The sequence below is a fragment of the Anser cygnoides genome, chromosome 17 (genome assembly GCF_040182565.1).
Source record: "Anser cygnoides isolate HZ-2024a breed goose chromosome 17, Taihu_goose_T2T_genome, whole genome shotgun sequence".
Classification (NCBI taxonomy): Eukaryota; Metazoa; Chordata; class Aves; order Anseriformes; family Anatidae; genus Anser; species Anser cygnoides.
Window position 1 is genome coordinate 3,003,957 of NC_089889.1, and position 18,490 is coordinate 3,022,446.

At 42.7% G+C, this 18,490-nt stretch overlaps 1 protein-coding gene across 13 annotated transcripts in view; it reads left to right on the forward strand.

Moving 5' to 3' along the window:
• The first annotated feature begins 356 nt into the window (after nt 1–356).
• Nucleotides 357–18,490, forward strand: part of KDM2B (lysine demethylase 2B) — a 110,314-nt gene continuing 92,180 nt past the window's right edge. For 4 of the 13 annotated variants that reach the window (XM_066978983.1, XM_066978984.1, XM_066978987.1 and 1 more), the window contains exons 1-4: nt 5,959–6,107; nt 6,677–6,815; nt 9,335–9,413; nt 15,998–16,044. In XM_066978983.1, the coding sequence (XP_066835084.1) occupies nt 6,054–6,107; nt 6,677–6,815; nt 9,335–9,413; nt 15,998–16,044 (319 nt within the window). In that variant the 5' untranslated portion in view covers nt 5,959–6,053. Of the gene's footprint in view, nt 430–5,958; nt 6,108–6,459; nt 6,568–6,676; nt 6,816–9,334; nt 9,414–15,997; nt 16,045–18,490 lie in introns of those variants that run through there. The other 9 variants (XM_066978979.1, XM_066978980.1, XM_066978985.1 and 6 more) reach the window with 6 other exon arrangements.

The following is an 18,490-nucleotide window of genomic DNA, read 5'->3' on the forward strand; positions in this document are numbered from 1 at the left end:
GCCGCCCCCCCTCAGAACGCAGCCACCCAGCCCTTCCTCAGCTACCTCACGCACTAGCCTCCCTTCCCAAAAACCTTGAGCACAATCTACATCCGTCCTTTGGAGCCAAACCCCTCTGAACATTCACCCTCGCTTCGTTTAAAGCTGATACACCTAGACGTTTGTCACAAAGTTCAAGTTCTGAGAGACATTTTGTAGGCCCAGTGCTCCTGACAGACTTGTTTATCAGCAAGCAGTTCAAACACTCGTTTATTAGGCAGAACATTTCAACACAGATAGTCAGTGTTACGAGATTTTGAATTGCCACATTCATGCAACAGTATTAAAGCTTTTTTTTTTTGTCCTGTATTTTACAGAGGGAAGTTTGAGGTACAGAGCAGAACTCCATAGCAAATACGTGGCCCAGTCCCAAAGATGATTTCTGAAAAGGTGAGGCTTAAGGCAGTGCTTGTGCCGTGACAAGCTTGTTGGTCAGAACTGAGGGATGTTAGAGAAATGAGTTACTAATGAAGTCTAGTAAGGAAATTTATGATTCTAGGAATACAAATAATACTGGATAAGGCAAATGGATGGTCACATCAAGCTGAATCACCGCAATACCTGTTCTATTAGAAATCAAAAGAATTGGTTATTTTCTATGGTGTGGAAGTTCTCTGCCTTACTTAGAATTAGGAAGTTTGTGGCGTAGTCTGGAATATTTTTGCTTTGTTCCCCTCAACATCTCTCTGCTTTGCAATAGTGTTCATTTACTTGTGTCTAGAGTATCTAAGGATGATGACAGAATCAGCACCAATGTAGGTCACAATGCTTTACATGTCATTTACGTGGTATTCTTTAAAAAAAAAAGTTGAAGCAGACAAGAAAAAAATCTTAATTTGAAGTACTCGGATATACTCCTTGAAACTACTGTTTCCTAGTGCAGTAGATTTGATCTCATTCTTTTCTCAGGAAATATTTTTTTCTATTGTTGAAAACAACTTCTGGTTAGATTTTTACTGACAGAGGCATTGAAAGACTTCTGTAGAAGGCCAAGTTTGACTTACAGAGTTACCATAAAAGCTTTCACTGTTGTGTAAGTGACTCCAGGTACTGCTTGCTACCTTCTTTCTCTTTTGGGCGTGACAGAACTACTCCACAGCATTCATTTGCGTGAAAGGCAGCCTAAGATAGCATTATAAAATACTACCCTGCTTAATGTGTTTTAATTCTTAAAACAAACAACAACCCCCCCCAACACAGGTGTTGCCTCACAACAATCAGAGCATTTTCAGTATCTCCCATCAATGCTCCAGGCCATGCCTGAGCACCAGATTGCAAAGCAAGGAGGAACAATGATGCTGTGATTTTCTCACTACATTCATTGTACTTGGGAAAACGGTTACCATCAGAAACCAGGAATGTAAACATTTCCGCCTCATCCCAAGCAAAGTTTCCTTAAGGGTCTGTCACTTAGTTTCTGTGGAATCATACATTTAAAACTGTTTTGCATTGCTGTTTGTAAACTGTAGAAATACTGTGTATGCACAGCAAGATTGATTGTGTGCTGGTTTTTCCCTGCACAAAATCAGAGTTGAACTATAACATCATGTGTTACTAACGCTGCATAAGTAACGCCTAGGTCTTGATCTGTTCCTTAAAATCAGATTTATCTAAAAAGGAACGTATTTGTATTTATAGTATTGGTGCAGAAGTTTTAGTTGTTTTAAAGGGAGACTCAATAGCCTTAATTAAATAACTATCAAAGTAGAACTGGGTATAAATAGAATTTTTGAATTCGTCATTACTACAGCAGCTCTATATCTGATTCAATACTCTGGAAATTATAGGAAAGCCTGCAAGAGACGTGCAGGTGAGAAGGATTTCAACAGTCCAAAATAAGTGTATTAAAATAGACTGCTCTACTGATTAGGTTCTGTTGAAGTGATGGTGTTCCCCTGCATTACAACCAAATGACTGCTTTCTTGAGTCTGCTGTGCCACTTTTAGCATTCACAGTATGATTAAAGATTAGAAAATGGGAAGCTTTTCATACCGCAAATCCAGCTTACTTTACCTGTGACCTAAGAGATGCATAAAAGTACTTTGAACTCACTGTTTCTGTCCATCACTCCTATTCCCGTTTATCGGGAAGGGCTTTGGAATTTAACAGTATTGTGCTTTGTTATATTGCTAGATTCATATTTCCTTCAAGGAAACAGTACCAAAAAGGACCTACTGACTCAGACCTAGCCAGTAAATAAATTGCATCTCATCTCCCTTTCCAAGCCAAAAGCATCTAATTTTAAGCTCAAAAACTCCACCGTTGCAGCTTTAAAACAAGCATAATTTCCTTTCCCACTAGCAAAAATAAATAAATCACTTCTTAGAATAAATTAAGGATCAAGCCACCTTCTACAATTAAAACCTTAGGACTGTAACAGTGTACCCATTTTCTTCCTTTACCCATTTTACAATTTTCCATTCTGAGCTACAAACTAAATGGGATAAATTCTTTTATTTCTAACCCTATTTACTCATTGTTACACACACCTCTGCACTCTAGAGCTAGCTGAAACAAAGAGTCAGTCATGCTCAATTAACTTAGAAATGATTCAGGGGATGAAATCATGGTGGAGTTCAAAGCTGTGGTTTGATGTTGCCACTGATTAGTGTAATTACAGAAGGCCACCAAAAGGGCGTAGTCCTGCAACCTTCCTTCATCTCACTCCACTCTTCTCTCCATCCTGTAGACTACACCAATCAAATGGCTACAGAGCAAGAGGTTCAGTGAAAAAACATAACAAGAAGTGTATTTTTTTCTTGATGGGGTAGTTTTCTGTTGGATCCAGTCACTGAACTGACTTACCCCGGGGCTGCAGGAATGCTAGACCTAATGAGGGAGATGCAGGCAGGAGGAGGGAGCTGGCCCCTTCAGCAACAAGCTGCTATTGGCCCTAATTAGAGGTAACATCAACCCATTCTCTGGATCATTTATGCATGAACACTATCAGAGGTGGCAGAAATCCAAATTTCTTTCCAAAGAGGCTTGAGAAATCCGAACACTGTCACAAGGATACTCATGAAACATTCTGCTAGAAATGCACTTCTCTATTTTCTGTAGGAGGACTGGTAAGAAGAAAAGGTGCTCAGAGTACCGTACAACACTATTTGTACGTATGGAGCATGCAGAGGTGCTACCCTCTGCATTGCTCTTTCTCTAAGCCATACTGAGAGCTTCACATGCAAATCATCACTGCATTTGTTCCTGTTATTGTACCAGCACCAAATCAGGTTATCACAGAATGCAAATTATGGTAGATCTGCATTAAAAATAACTCATCAGACGTAGCAGTTGTGAAAAGCAAATTGAGAGGATTGTTAGTAGTCCAAAGCACCAGGGATGTTAAGGCAAACTTTTCTGCAAATCTCATCTAACATAAAACAAAGTTTAGTTTCTGCAGATAGAAGTCTTCATCTTGCCTAGAAAATTATATAATCATTTCTAATTTCCTTAATCAAGAAAAGGTTAAATATCTACTCTTGCATCTAAACTCTAAAGTAAGCTATAGGATGGTAGGTTTTACATAATGAGAGATGTTCTAAAAACATTTAGAAGTTTATTTCAGTCCATTCTATCCAATGGGATATAAATTTGTTTGAAAGCTCAGGAGGGGCGAAATTAACCCTTTTCTTCACAAACCCTTCCCAAGCACAACACCGGAGCTCTTATTTAAGCATTTTAAACACTGCGAGACATGACTGGAATGGAAATAACTTAAGGTACATTAACACCCAGCAAAAAGGCGTTTTCAGATTTTATCTTAATGCCGTTCAGGCTAACCCTTTTCTTAAGGATCACCACTCCCTTCTCACAGCATGAGCGCACGCAGCTTTTTCTGTGTTTTTGACGGTGAAGCAAGCCTACCTCGCAGCAGCCCGGTCCCGAGCGCTGCCTGGCGGGGAGCAGAACCCCCTGGTGGAAATCCGCAGCGTGAGTTGCTCGGAGGGAAAGCAGCTCCCAGCCCTCAGCTGCAAGCAGTTAACCTATGTCCTGCGGCACACAGCTTTAATAATGCTTTTAAATGTTTTTATCCTATCTAACGCAGCTGCGGATATTCTTATCACCCACATCCTACCACCTCCCCCTCCCTTTCTCCCCCAGTTCTTTTAAGTTTGTGTCTCGGTGTTTTGGTATTAATACACAAAATGATTACAGTGGTGTTTTCAAAGGTAAAATGAATTGGAGTTTAGCTGGAATCACTTCTGTCTTAAAACAAGGTTAAAAACGTGTTTTCTGTGTTTGGAGGTCTATAGATATTTCTGAGACATATTTACTTCCATATTTCAATAACGTGCATTAGGGTTTCCAGGCGTTAGTGATTTATACAGTCCTCGGAGGCTTTGCTTGAGACACCAAGAGTCTCAGATTGTTTGCATCCCCAAAGAAGATTTAGAAAAATGAGCTGATTTTCTTTTATGTCTCTGTTCTGTCTTTCCTGGCGGACTTTTGTAGACTGGATGGATGATGTGTTTTTTTGTCTGATGATTCTCTCGTAACATCCATTTATCTTGTACAAGTACTCTGGCCTCAACCGTACAGATGTACACGTGCATTTAATTTTAAGTTTGAGTAATCTTAGCTGAAAGGTCAGCATATGCATACATCTTTTCAGGATTATGGATTAATAACGCTCTGGGTTTAACAGACATCTGGAACCCACACTTCAATATATAACCTATACAACACTTCTATATAATAATAAAGTTCAATCATCTGCAAATAGGGAGATGTTAGAGAAAGATTACATGATTTTTCAAGATTCTGCAAACAGCTGTTGGCAGATGCAGAAAGAGAAACTCACTACCTTAAACGCCGAGTTAGAACTCCATCCACGAGACAAGTCCTGCCTTTATCCACGTGTCACAGCTCATTAAAATAGGGGTTTTCCAAAAGAGATGACCTGCAAGGCCCACAAAGTTGAATTTTAATGCGTTTTATGACAATATTTAAAACATTGATATAGTACCTAGAATGTCATTGATTAGGTAGGCAAGGGGTGACCGGGTGCTGGATGAGCATGCTCCTGTCGAGTAGAAGCAGACAGGGATAGTGAAATGTCCCATTTTAAGGAAAAGCTCGGTCCCCACGGAACTGCTCCACATTTGAAACTTGCTGCTGGGATTTGGACTGGCTACATCAGAGACTGGTTGCTTTTGCTGGCCCAGGTGAGGTGACACCGAGCCAGGACCGTACCGAAGGTAGAAGGAACACATTTAACTCCTCACGTCGCTCTCACAAGCTCCTAACGCCGCTCTCACGAACGCCACCCGCCCAAAGCGAGCGGAGGAGCCCCGTCCGAGCCTCCAGCCCCTGGCCCTGGGTGCAGGGGCTCTTTCATGTTCCCTCCGGGGAGGCGAGGGATGTCGCGGCAGAGGTGAGCAACGCTTCCAAGCCTGGAGGCTGTTCGGAACGCGCAGCCTGGCCCTGCTCTTGCCATCAGATGGTCCCGGTATTTGCTCCGCGTCACCGCAGGGACGGGAACCGGCGCTCGGGAGAGGAAAGGCTCCGACAATGCCAGGAACCGGCAGCACCCCAGCGGCCACACCGGGGGGGGGACGCCCCCACCCGCCGTGCGACCGCGCTTGTTTTGGGGCTCGGCTCCCAGAGCGCCCACTTCGGGGCTGCCCTTTCCGACAGCAGCCCGGGGGCACTGCGGGGGAACTCCTCAACTCCCCCCCCCACACAGCCTCGGGACCCCCAGGACCCCCTCCCGGTGCTCCAGGACCCCCCTCCCGGTGCCCCGGCCCCATTGCGAAGCCTGCCCCCCCCCCAGCAGCCGCAGCTCCTGGGACTGGATGCCGAGGCGCTGGCAGGGCACATCGCCGCCCCCTCCCCGCCCTCTTTCTCCCCCCTCCCGCCTCAAAAAAAAAAAAAAAAAAGAAAAAGTGCTGGTGCAAAATGACCAAACTTCGGGAGAGCCCCGGCCGGCTTTTGTTTGCCCTCCTCCCAGTTTGGGCCAAAAAAAAAAAAAAAAAAAGCAAAAATGCCGGAGAGGAACTGTTGACAATTAAGTGATGAGACTCCCCCCCCAAAAAATGGAGGCAGAGAAAGACCCTGGAAGAAGACTGGTGTGTAGCCGCCTGCTGCCTCTCTCCTTTCTGCGCCTTTTCAGGGATTTTGCGGGATTGTTTGCGGAGGGGGCGCTGCGCCCGGGGGGGGGGGGGATTGGGATTATTTGGGGCTCCCATGGGCAGGGGTCGTTGGAACCCAGAAACCCACCTGGGGGTGGGGGTGCAGTGCCTTGCCCCCCGGGCTTTGGGCTGAGCAGGGGGGGAGCAGCCGGCTCGCAGCGTTGCATAATGCGCCCTGCTTTGAAACCGCGCCTTCCGGCGTGGCTATGGAAACCCCGGGATTATGGAAATACCCCAACCTGAGCGCCGGGCTCCGGGACGACCCCCCCGAGCCCCCCCCCCCCCCCCCCCCCCCATCCCCCGGGGTCTTCCCTTACCCACGTGCGGCGCAACAACACCGGCACCGCCAGCAGCAGCAGCGCCCCCGCAGCCCGCACCTGTGCCGGGGATGGAGAAGGTGCTGAGCGCCCCAAAGCCGGGGGGGAGCACGGAGGGGGGGGGGCTCGGTTCCCGTGTTCCCCCCCCTCGGTTCCGAGCGCTCCCCCCCCCCGCTTTGTGTCTTGCAGCGAGCCCTGGGCAGGAGGAGGTACGACGAGGACCTCTCGGACGTGGAGGAGATCGTCAGCGCCAGGAGCTTCGACCTGGAGGAGAAGCTGCGGAGCCGGGCGTACGGCGGGGACTTCGTGCGAGCCATGGACGGCCGAGGTACGGCCCCGGCCCCCTCCTGTCCCCGCTGCCCGGGGCTGCAGCCCGGACCCCCCCCCCCCCCGCCGAGCGCTGCCCGCCCCGGGGATGCGGCTGAGGGGCTGCTGGTCCCCCCCTCCGAGCCCTCGGTTTGGGAGCGGAGCCGAAAATCTGGGGGGAGAAAACGTCCCCTCGCTCCCCTAGAGTTATTTTGGAGCGAGCTTCCTAAGCTCCTTTTAGGAAAGTTAATGTGGTGGAGAAATTAAATAGCTATCTTAGTTAGGAAGGTGTTTGTTTAGGAGATAAGCTCAACCCTGACCCCGACACGCCACCACCACCTTCCTCTAAACAAAACACAAACACTTATTTTTTTATAGCTCAGAAATGTTAATTAATTTTCCAGAAAATGATTGCGTTCTTCCCTCACTTTCCCAACACTCCAGTGGTTGTCACTGCTACATGCCAGCTCTAATAGAATCCACAGCTTCCCTGGCTCAGCAGCCCAAAAATCTTTGGGTAGCTTTCCACTTTCTGTGGAACTTGGAAATAAATGAGTGTCTTTTGTTATTTTGTTGTGGTCTGTGTCTGCTTTGTTCAACCCCAGGAGGGATTTAAATGCTTTGTTGGGGCATTACGAAGAATGGGTCTGCCTTCATATTTGCTCTGGTTTTATTTTTACTGTTGGTTTATATTTCTATACATCTAGAAGTTGAATTGAATTTAGGACAGTGACAATGTTTGGTAAGAAAAAAGTCAGGTTATATGAACACATGGAGTTGGTTGAGTGATATTTATTTTCATTTCCATGGTTTTGTTTTTATTTTAATGATAACTCTTCTTTGATTTTTTTTTTTCCTGCCAGGATTGTGGGTTGAAGTTTTTCTTCATGACGCTGCAAAGCAGTGGTGTGGTTTTGGGGCTTGAATGCAGTTTGTCATACCTACTTGTTCTCTGGGCTGCTGGGCCGTGTATCTCTCTGCTTCTTCTGCTGTTGTTGTTCCTGATGTTTGTTGACTTTGTCTTGAATGAGTGTCCTTAAAAATAAAGAAGCTTGTGGTTTATTTATTTGCTTAACTAAAAGCAGACTGGTTTTAAGGTGAATACATACTAGAAATGAAGACTTATCTACTACAGAAATATTTAATTGGTATCTTATTTAAATGGGGTATTAATTACACTTATTTGCAGACTAGTTGAAATAAAGTTTCTGTAATGTTTTTGCAAAGGGGTAATCAGAGTGCTCTGCTTCGGTAACTCTAGGTAGGAATATTACATCTGCTCTTGTCATAATCGTGAACTGAATGCAGGGAGGAAAAGGTTGTAAAAAGAGAGGGTAATCCATGTGTAGGCATGGGAGCTGAGCCTCTGTTCCCTCTGCTTTTTCTGTTCTGAGTCTTTCTAGTAGAGAAGCATCACCAATACACAAGCTCGAGCCTGTTCTTGTACTCTCCCAGGTAGCGCACAGGCTGGTGGCTGAATTTGGAGAAGTTAAACCACTTGGGTGTACCTGACTCCAAGACATGAAATGTAGCATGGCTTTGGCAGTGCCATAGTTTACTTGCTGAAGATTCAAGGATTGTTTTCCGTTTTGAATGTCTTTAAAAGTCACTTTCCTGTAAGAAAGGAAGAAAAACAGAACTAAAGAAACACAACGTGGCCGCTGTAAAATTCCTTTCCTTTCTGTGACCGAATGCTCCAAGTGGAGCGTGGGGTTTTGTGGGCACTGCTCACCCAAATCCCTGCCTTGTAACTTCCTAATCCCTGAGTCACCGCTATTGTATCAGACTACAGCATAAAGAAATCCCCAGGAAAGGCCACGTCTGTGCAAAGCAACAAGGTGATGCTGATCAGCGTTAACATACCAAACTTTTGTTTAATTTCCAGTTTGCTTGGGTGCTACCCTGTGACTGCCCCACCAAAACTATTCAATTTCCCCACCTCCCCAAGTGCCAGCAGCTGTATAAGATTTCTGTACAATGGCTCCTGCAGTTAGGTTTCTGATTAATTATGAAAATGTCATCTGTGGAAAGCAATAATAACCCTGGCATAAGAAGACAACGTGTTCACAGAATCAGAGCTTTGTGCTGTGCTCAGATAATGCTCACAACTTTCTTTTCCCGTAAATAAAAATGTGAAAGCTTGAAACGTATAATGTAGAAACTGAAGTTTAACCTGCTTATTTGCCCTAAAAGTACTAGGCTCATCCACAGTAATTTAGTAAGGATTATTTTTTAACTGTTAATTTGGCATTTCGTTACAACCTGGGTGTTTCACGCCAGAGCTTAGTTTACAAACTGACTGGATTCTGTTTTATATGCATCAGTGAACAGGAAAAATAGAGAGCAGCTGGGAGAGTATTGTCTGTCATTTGGTTTCCGGTTCGGACCTAAAATATGCGTTCTCTTTATATTTTTCTTTAAGTGATGGTAGAGGCCTTTGGTGAGCAAACAAAAATGGGGAGCGTTTCGAGAGAATGCAACGTGAGGTGCCGATGCCATTGTAATTGATTTTGGATTCTTTTTAATTCCTTATCCCCACAGATTTTACTTTTGAGTATGTGCAAAGAGAAGCTCTCAGAGTTCCCCTTATCTTCAGAAATAAGGATGGACTGGGAATTAAGTAAGTTACAACCAAATCTTGACGATTAATAAATGTTTTTTATAAAATAACCATTATGTTTTGTACTTGTATGTGATATCTCTTGATGATCTCAAATGTATTGCATTTAGTCAGACTGCCAGCACCTCTGAGAAGGGCAATGATTATTTCCCACCTATAAACAAGCAGATAATGAGTGCTATAAAATTTAGGTGTATCCAGTGTGGTTCTACGCAATCAAAAATAAGCCAGTGATAAAAGTTAGGAATAAAATTCAAATGTTCTGGCTTCCATTTCATGTTGTAATGACAGAACGATGTCCCTTCAGTTTTTGACTTCTGAATTGGTTTCTGCCTTACAGGTAGAAAGTCAAATGGTGCTTGTCTTTTCCCATGATAATTGTATCTCTTCTGAATGTTACTGCTTTATAAATATTTAATAGCATCTCATTAAAATGTGGTATTATTAGAGTCTTTCTGAGGTTGCATTTTGTTAATATCCAGTCATAAAGGATTTGGTGTTTTAATAAGTGACTCCTGTAAGGTGTTTTTTTTTTTTTTCTCATAAAAATGACAGGGTCTAAGAGAGAAATGCTAAAATGATGTACTTAATCAGTCTCTCAATCTATAGTTTAGATTAATGTCCTTTGGCACTTTTTGGAAATTTTGACTGTGTAACTGATTATATCTGAAGGACTGAAAATTAATTTTGTGAAAGAACAATTGCTCACTTTCAGCTGGAACACCTCAAAGTCTGGTGAACTGAGTCCCAATTATTTAATAACTGGATGTTAACAACTTCAAGCCACCCCAATGTAACCTAAGGAGAGGGAGAAAGAAGGAAATAGGGTTTGTGGTAGAAGACAAGGGCATATCCTCTTACTCTAAGAGCAAATAGGAGCCACTTCTGCTGTAATAAAACAGTTTTATGTGTTGAACTCTGAACGAGGAGTGCTTAATAGGTACTCAGTAGTAATTACAGTAAGCGTTACTTGGTCGTACCATGATGTTGTATGGGAATATTTTTTTCTTTGGTTATTAAGCCTAGCTGTTTCTCTGTTTAGCACTGGATGCTCAGTCTAGTTTCTTGTTTAAAAAAATAATGCAGACATTAAGATACCATCTCTTTGTTTGTTTCCCTGCTGTTTTTTTTTTTTTCCTGCTGTGTTAAGAGCCTCTGTTTTTCTGACCTCCTTTCGGCTTCTCGGCTGGGCTCGGCAGTGAGTTGGCTTTTTTGTTGTTGTCGACGGCTGTTGCTACTTTGGTCAGTATGTTTCTTCACCTGATGCTCCTCTTGGAGGAGTAATTCGAAGGACACATCTACTGTGGAAAATCATATCTGAGAAAACTGATCTCTCTGTGTGCATTGGTTTTAGCCTGCTGCTCCTAAAGGACAGGTGGTAGAAGCTTCAAGAACTTCTTTTGGAAGAAGCCATCAGCTCTTCTCTGAAACTAGGGAGTGGTCAGGAACCAGAGGCAGTGCAACTTGTTCTCAGGTCTGCACGGAGCGCTGGCTCTGGCATCTCACAGGCAAGCTTTGTCTCCGCACTGGCCTACCAGTTGTTGTGTCCCTGTTGGTGTGTATGGCTGCAGGGACTCTGAAGCTGAAGGCGTTGAGCACCATCTGTGCTCTGAGCACCATCTGTGAGCCTTAGTTCTCCACCATCCTCAAATTAAGCACCTGTTCTTTAGTCAAGTTTGAGTGAAGCCATGGGGTCATTGGGTGTGCTTTCCCTTTTGCTCAGGATTCTGCCGTCATCTTGAGGGTGGCTTTGGAAAACTTGTGGACCTGGAAGTTACCTGTAGAGTTACCTTGTTTCTCAGTGTCTGTAACAACAAGATGTAATATCTGTTTCTTCCTGATAGCTCACTATTCAGGATTCTGTAATGAGGCAATTCCACCTCAGACGTTTCAACATCCAAGTCTCAGCTCACATCGTCATTGGCTTCCCTATTGTTTTGGTGTCCGAAGTCTGGAGAGCTGCCACCTGGTGCTCCCCCCCATATCCAGCTAGCTAGATGCTTTCACTGAAGCATCCTAGCATGATTCTGACTTTTGGGAAGTAGTCTTTGGTCTTGATGTAGGAGTTCAGAGACTCCTCAAGGTAATCAGATCTTGTGATCAGGTTTTTTTTTTTTTTTTCACTTGTTGGCTTGCTTTTCTTCAAGATGTGTTTTTTTTAGATGTGGTCAAAGTCAGTCTTCCTGTTCCTCTTCCTGGAAGTCATCAGGAATTGTTGTTGAGACCTTGAAGACGTGAGGGCTTTGGCTGTGTACCTGTCCCTTTTGCGGTCATACACAAGGTGTATGGACAGGCCAGCTTACAGGTGTATTTTGCTGAGACCCAAAAATGGCTTTGCTCAAATGCTTGTGCATGCGCATACACAGCATGAATGTATGTATAGGTGTTCAATCCTCACAGATGACCACTGAAAATAAACTACCTTTCCTTGTAAGTGTTTTCAAAGCAGTCCAATAAATAGCAGTTTTAGAACACGTGCTGGACGTGAAGAAGTTACAGGATCATCACTCTCCATTTTTCAGCTGGAGTTTTGCAGATCTGGCAGTTAAGATAATACATTTTTGGACTTCAGAACTGTGTGAAGATGGGAGAGGAATAAATACGAAGCCACAGTAAGAGTTTTGGAGTCGCTTTCCTGACCATCATACACTAATGCTTTGGAGGGTGAAGGAGCTTCAGTTTGGTGTGATGAGCTTAAAATAGTTTCAGCAGCCAGGCTTGACTAGCCAGTTTCTGTTTCCTAACAACTGCTGCTATCATCCTAATACTGTAGCTGGAGTTCACCGCTGGAGAAGGAAGAATAGGTGTACTGGTGCTTTTTTAAGGATATTTTTGATCAATTAGTATGTGGACAAAAATAAGATCAAACTTATCTGATACACGAGCTTTGGATGGTTCCTGCATGGGATCAGTGGAATTCTCCATTTCACAGTCAGTTGGCTGAATTGGTTTTATATTTCTGTTCTCTTCTGAGTCATTGACTACTGGCTGCTCTGGGGGATTAAAATGTTAGGATTTGTAGATCAGTAATCTCGTATAGGACATTCATGTTCTATTCTTTTTTTTTTTTTTTAACTGAAATGAGCATGAATTATTAGTCTGAAATGTTGTTGTAAAGGAATTTCACACGCTTGGGTGTAAATGCCACTAGAGTGAGAGAAGGTTGGAAATGCGATTTATGTGTATTTTAAGTGAGAGGAGTGAAATGCATGAGCAGTCTTTCCTATTTGACACTCGGCAGGATAACATGATTTAATTTTATTTACAGTTCCACTTCTTACATGTATCTGTCAAGGATAGCTGGCACGCAATATATACCTTATGTGGATATGCTGATCCATCATTGCTGTGCGCATTGTGTTCCGGCGAGATCAAAATAGCATCGACACCTGCCTGAGTAACCGATCTGAAACCTTTAGTCTCATTATCCTGACATTTGCTGCTTGAAATAACGAGTGTCACAGTCTATCTTCCATCACTAGGACGAGACTGAGTAGTTTGCCTTTGGATTCGAGTCGTTTGCTGATGAAACTCCAGAACCTTATGTTCTGCTGCAGGCTCTGGAGGAAATCATGCTTTTGTGGGTCTTGTCCAGCAGTACTGTCGCTTGTCCAGAGAAGGATGTGCTTATCGTATGTGGTGGATTAGGTGATCCGTGTATGTGTAGGGCAACTTTTGAGATGCAGTGGTCTATAAAAGCTGTGATATAAGATGATTTCTACATTTCTGATGTTTTGATTAGCTGATGATATGTGCTTCCACTTGTTTGCTGTTAAGCAGTCAGCTTGCATGTCTGTGGCTGGCAGATGTACAAAGCCTAGCTGAACAGTTTGGTTACTGTGATTGGAGGCACTCTGAAATGGCATGAAATAAGATGAATGAGGGAAAAAATGTAATGAAACTTTGAAAATTGCTTTCAAGTATATATATTTTAACCATTATGAGCTGTTACTTGTATGGCTAGAAGCAGAAAGGTCCACCTGTGATCTATTAGCAAAAGATAATTTGTATCTCTGAGTTTTTTGGCTGTTTCCATTCTTGTAACTCAGAGGGAGAACTCAGTTTGGAAAGATGTTGTCTCTTCTGTCTGAACAGCAGTCATCTTATGTTGTATTGTGGTTAATCAGATACATATGCTATGCAGAGCTCATCCTCGTTAGGACTTGAATAGGAGACTTTCTAGCAAATCTTTAAACTTTTAATAAAATGCAAGTTTGTACCAGTGCACGGTAAGATGTTTGCATTTTCTGTTTGTGGTAGCATGGTATGTGTATAACAGAATGCTGAAAGTCTCCTCAAATGCAGTTAAGTAGAAATCTCCAGGAGTGTGTGAGTGCACATGGAGAAAAGGGCAATTCTGTTTCTGAACCTCAAGACTGCAATTTCTCCCATAGCTTCAGGTAGGTATAATTGTTTCTGGCTGCTTTAAGTCGGTGGGTAGTTTGCCATATTGCATTTTTCTACCCAAAATGGTATATTTTGACGTAAAGTCAAGGCACCCTGCTATACTACTCTTCACAACTATTTTTTTGATATGAAATCTTTGGAAGCATTTACAGTCTTTTTACATGAGATTAATTTGCCTGAACATTGCATAACAGTGAGAAGAAAATATCTGCTCAGTTCTGCCTTGTTGGTGATTTGGATTTATGTGCAGAAAAACAAATGAGCTAATACTTACCGATTAGTATAGGACCGGTGACAGTCAAAAAAATTTTCTGCCATCACAGAACAGTAGCAAAGCAGCCCTAATTGTATAATAGGGAGTGTGGCAGTTATGCTGAGCGGGTCTGGAGATGAAGTAGTACAGTAATTTGTGGTCTCAGCAGCCAGCAGAATTGGTTCAAATCAAAGCTGGACCTCCCAAGGTAACCCAGCTGCAAAATGGGTTCTTGTACTTGAAACCTGCTGTGTTCAAGCCTGAAATTCTTCCCCTGGTGTTCCTTTTCTCTAATGTATGATACATCCTGAGATTGCAGAGGAAAAAACAAGGATATGCCAGGTGTGCTCTCCAAAGAGCTAAACATGTAATTTTACTGTTAGGGAGGATTGTGTTCTTCCAATCTGGGTAAAGTTTATTGTCAGCTGCCGCTGGAGCTCTCAGAGTAGATTTGTTTGTATGCATCTGGGGTTGTTCTCTATTTTGGTTCTTGAATTTCATTTTGATTTCTACAGATGTGAAAAAGATTGCCCACCTATACATCTGACATAAAATAAAGGCAAGCTTTGGTATTTGAACATAAGCCTGGCATATTGTTATTGCCCCCAAATAGTTCCTCCTTCCCCTACTTCTGCCTTCCTAGTGCCTGGATAAAAAGATGAGCCCTGAGTGAACCCTGAAGGTCAGTGGATTCAGGCTGTTTCATTCTGGCAAGGGAGTGAATTCCAAAGCTGGGGGGCCCTCGCAGCTAAATGCAAAGATGTGAGGGTTGGCAGAGACCTAACAAAAGGTATTGTCCAGCCTCTGCATCCCACCAGAGGAAGGTGATAAGGGTAAAAGTAAGTGAACAAACAAGATCTGGCAAATAGTTCTCAAGGTGCATGCATGACACTAAGTGTATTTTTTAACTTTACCTTTCAGTGTTTTCTTAATAGTAAAAACTCTAAATAAAATTTTGCCTATAGGCTCTATAATTCTGATTTCTAACTGAATTGTACTAGAAGTACTTGATAGTAGAAGCAAGCTGTTTATCTTCCGCCCACGGCAGCGGGGCAGAGTACCTAGCTGGCACTTCCCACAGGGCTGTTTCTCATACAATTCCTTCCTCAGCTTTTGTGTTATGTGAAGTTTGAACTACCCTCGTTAAGATGAAGTCAATCAACTTTAAAACCCCACTACTGTTTTTGTATTCTTTTTCCGTCCAGTCTATGGGTTGCAGACTTCTACTCTCTTCCTGACACTTAAAATTCACTCACTTGACGTACATGAAACTCTAAGACCTTGCTTGTGTTAGAAGTGATCTTATAAATGCATCGACATCAATGAACCAATTATGTTTCCATTTAATTTAGCTCTGAATTAGTCTCAATTGAATTGAGCAGCAACTTCCCTACCCAACAAATACAGTTGAGTTGTCTTCTGCCAGGCGAGGAGGTTTGGAATAGTCATTAAAACAAAGAGGCTTCAGTTCATTATTTTCAACGCTTTACTGTGATGATGTGACTTTGAACAAATGGGTTTACCCTTCCATGCCTCAGTTTGTGTCTGCTGGCAGATTTAGGGAATATATTTGGGGCATGGTGAGTTGCCTAGCAGAAACAAGTCATAAAGGTTTGGGATTTCATTGAAATCGCCTCAACCCCTTCCCATTCGTCCCACTCCAGTGCCGCCGGAGAGTGCTTGAAAAGACACCTCTTCTCCATGTTCGTTAGGAGTAGGGAAACTTTCATACATTTGCCAATGCAATGATGTTGTGTGCCTTTAGAGCTTGCACTGTCCACACTTCAGTGAGGCCTTGCTTGATTCCACCTTCTGCATAACGGACAAAGAGCACTATACATTTATTTCTCTTTTATTGTGGTAACGAATGTGTAACCATACTTATCCTGACAGTATTTAACATTGCTTTCTTTGCTAATTACAGAATGCCTGACCCGGATTTCACCGTCAGAGATGTGAAGCTATTAGTGGGTAAGTTATTTTGAATGCACTGGATTAACTCTATACAGAACAGAATTGCTTTGAAATACTTGTCCAGTTGTGTTTGTAGACATTTGTGATAACTCTCAGAATCTGGGAGAAGGCATGGAGAAGCAATTTGTAAATTAAAAAGGCTGGGGGAAACACTAATTAGTGGTGCTGACCACGCTCTGATCTCATGCTGGATAATTGGCCATTTGAAGGGGAGTGAATGCTTTTGCTCTTCTTAACAGGTGTCCTACGTATACTTTTGTGATCTTGGAAAGCAGCAGTTGCATTGACCGAGTTCCTTTTTTTTTTTAATCTGGTGTAGAGTATCTGTTTGTAAAAGGTCTGATTGGAGCCCCATCACCTTTTGCTTGTGCTCTCCTCAGACTTTATCAGTGTCAGGCCAGGTCAGCGCGTGGAGGAAAGGTTGCTGAGAGACTGAGCACAAAGCTTTGCAAACTGCCTGTCTTTGATAAGACACAAAACAGAAGAGTGGTGACTGCAATCATCAAACGTTTCCTAGCAATTTTGGCAAAAGAAAAAAAATTTAAGGAAAGCTACATTTTGAGTAGGAGATTACACAGTATGTTTCTTTGAAATCTCCTTTTACTTAAGATGGATGTGTTATTTATGCTTTCTCTGAAATCGTTACTGAAAAGTGATGCTGCACTCTGCTAAGTCATCACCGTTGAAGCTAGCTGAGCTCTGGATTTGTTAGCTGCAGTCTTTCAGAAACATTTAACTGCATTCTTGTTGCCTAGAATTTATTGTTATTCGCTTCCATTTTGATAGGAGTTAGTCTTTTAAACTAGTCCAGTTGCTGCATTCTGAAAGAAGAATTTTTGAAAATTACTCTTGAGTTTAATAATCAATAGGGATATTGAGTCTGGGAAAGCTGTAGTTAAGAAAAACAAAGGAGAGGAACTTGTGCTGCATTTCTGCTGGCTGGGGTTATCTGTGGAAGAGAGGTTATCTCTGATAACCTTCCTTCACAAACAAAACTTGGCAATGTTGCTTAATTTATGGTCATTTTATAGGGTCTGGAAAATACCTCTCTGGGAGAAAATGTCAAAGTGATGTGGGAAGTGCTATTTAGCAGCATTTCTGTTGGTCAATCCGCAGTTAAATTAGGAAATAACATGAGGGTATCGGAAGTTCTAACTTCTATGGCTTTTCTAAATACCTGCGTGTGCACATTTGTAGATACTGAGTGCCTCTCCTTGCTGTGGGGAAGCCTGGTGCATGGCCCTTGTACGCAATTTTCTGTGGATTTGCCCCATAGCTGATAAGCTGCCATTTCTGTTTCTGAAACTGCCAGAGCTGAGGCTCTGAGATGTTTTGGAACAGCGTCGCGTTGCATAACAGCACTGTTTTTCCTGTATAACAGTCAAAGTGTGGGAGTTGCATTTCCTCAAGATTGATGTCCCCTGAAATATTAGGGGGTGGAGATTCCTGTGTACATGGCCAGCAAAGCGGGAGGATATTTATAAATAAAATTAGATTTATGAAACAATGGAGCAGAAATAACAATCATAATTAACTTTTAGATTAAATTAAATGTAGAAGTGTGCTGTTTCTCACAGCTGGTTCAGCAATCCGTCCGTATGGTCTAGGCCAGATAGTGCACGTCAGGTTTTTTTTTGTACTGTGTTTGGACAAACTCCATTTGGAGTCATTGTACTGAGCCTGTAATTTGGGCCGTAACATTATCACCTGCTGGTTTTTATATTTTTAATACAGTTGATGACTTCTGGCATCACAGGTGGAAACTTCTGTTTGTTTTTTTAAAGTCTAAAATGTTTGGGGAATTGACTGTAAGTTATACCTTAAAAAAAAAAAAGGTTATTATGGGATATCGTCAGTCACCGTGGAATTGGTGCTATATGCAACTGCCACATCGAGACTGAGAGCCAGTGGGTGCAATTCCCATCTCCATTCCTAATTTCTGAATTAGGCACTAATGACTTCAGGAAACACTGGTGAACAACCTTCATATTGCGTATCATTGATCCTTTTTTTTCCCCCCTACTTTTGCCTTAATATGTGTTGAACTCCCCTTGTAATGTTCGAATAAAGCAGGTGAAAAATTCTGTATTTTATTAATATCTTCTGTGACTGTTGCTGCGTTTTTGGCAGACTCCTCAGATATGGACCTCCAGGTGGCTGTGTTTCTGAAATACAGGGTCTTCAAAAGTTTTTTCAATGCCTTGCTGAACCTGGAAGTGGAGTTATGTTTTGCAAATGTGGAGTGATCATAACTGTGTTTGAATGTGTGGGAGTTGATGGAGAACATAGCTTGAAGAATGCTGTGTTCTGTGTAAACTTGTTAGTGTTTATTTTTAAGTGCTCATCATAATAGTATGCTGCTGCTATTTCAGCTTATCATTTGTTCTCTTTTCTTCTTAGAATCGGGTAAGTACATTTGCTATGGAACCTTTTAAAGAGGTGG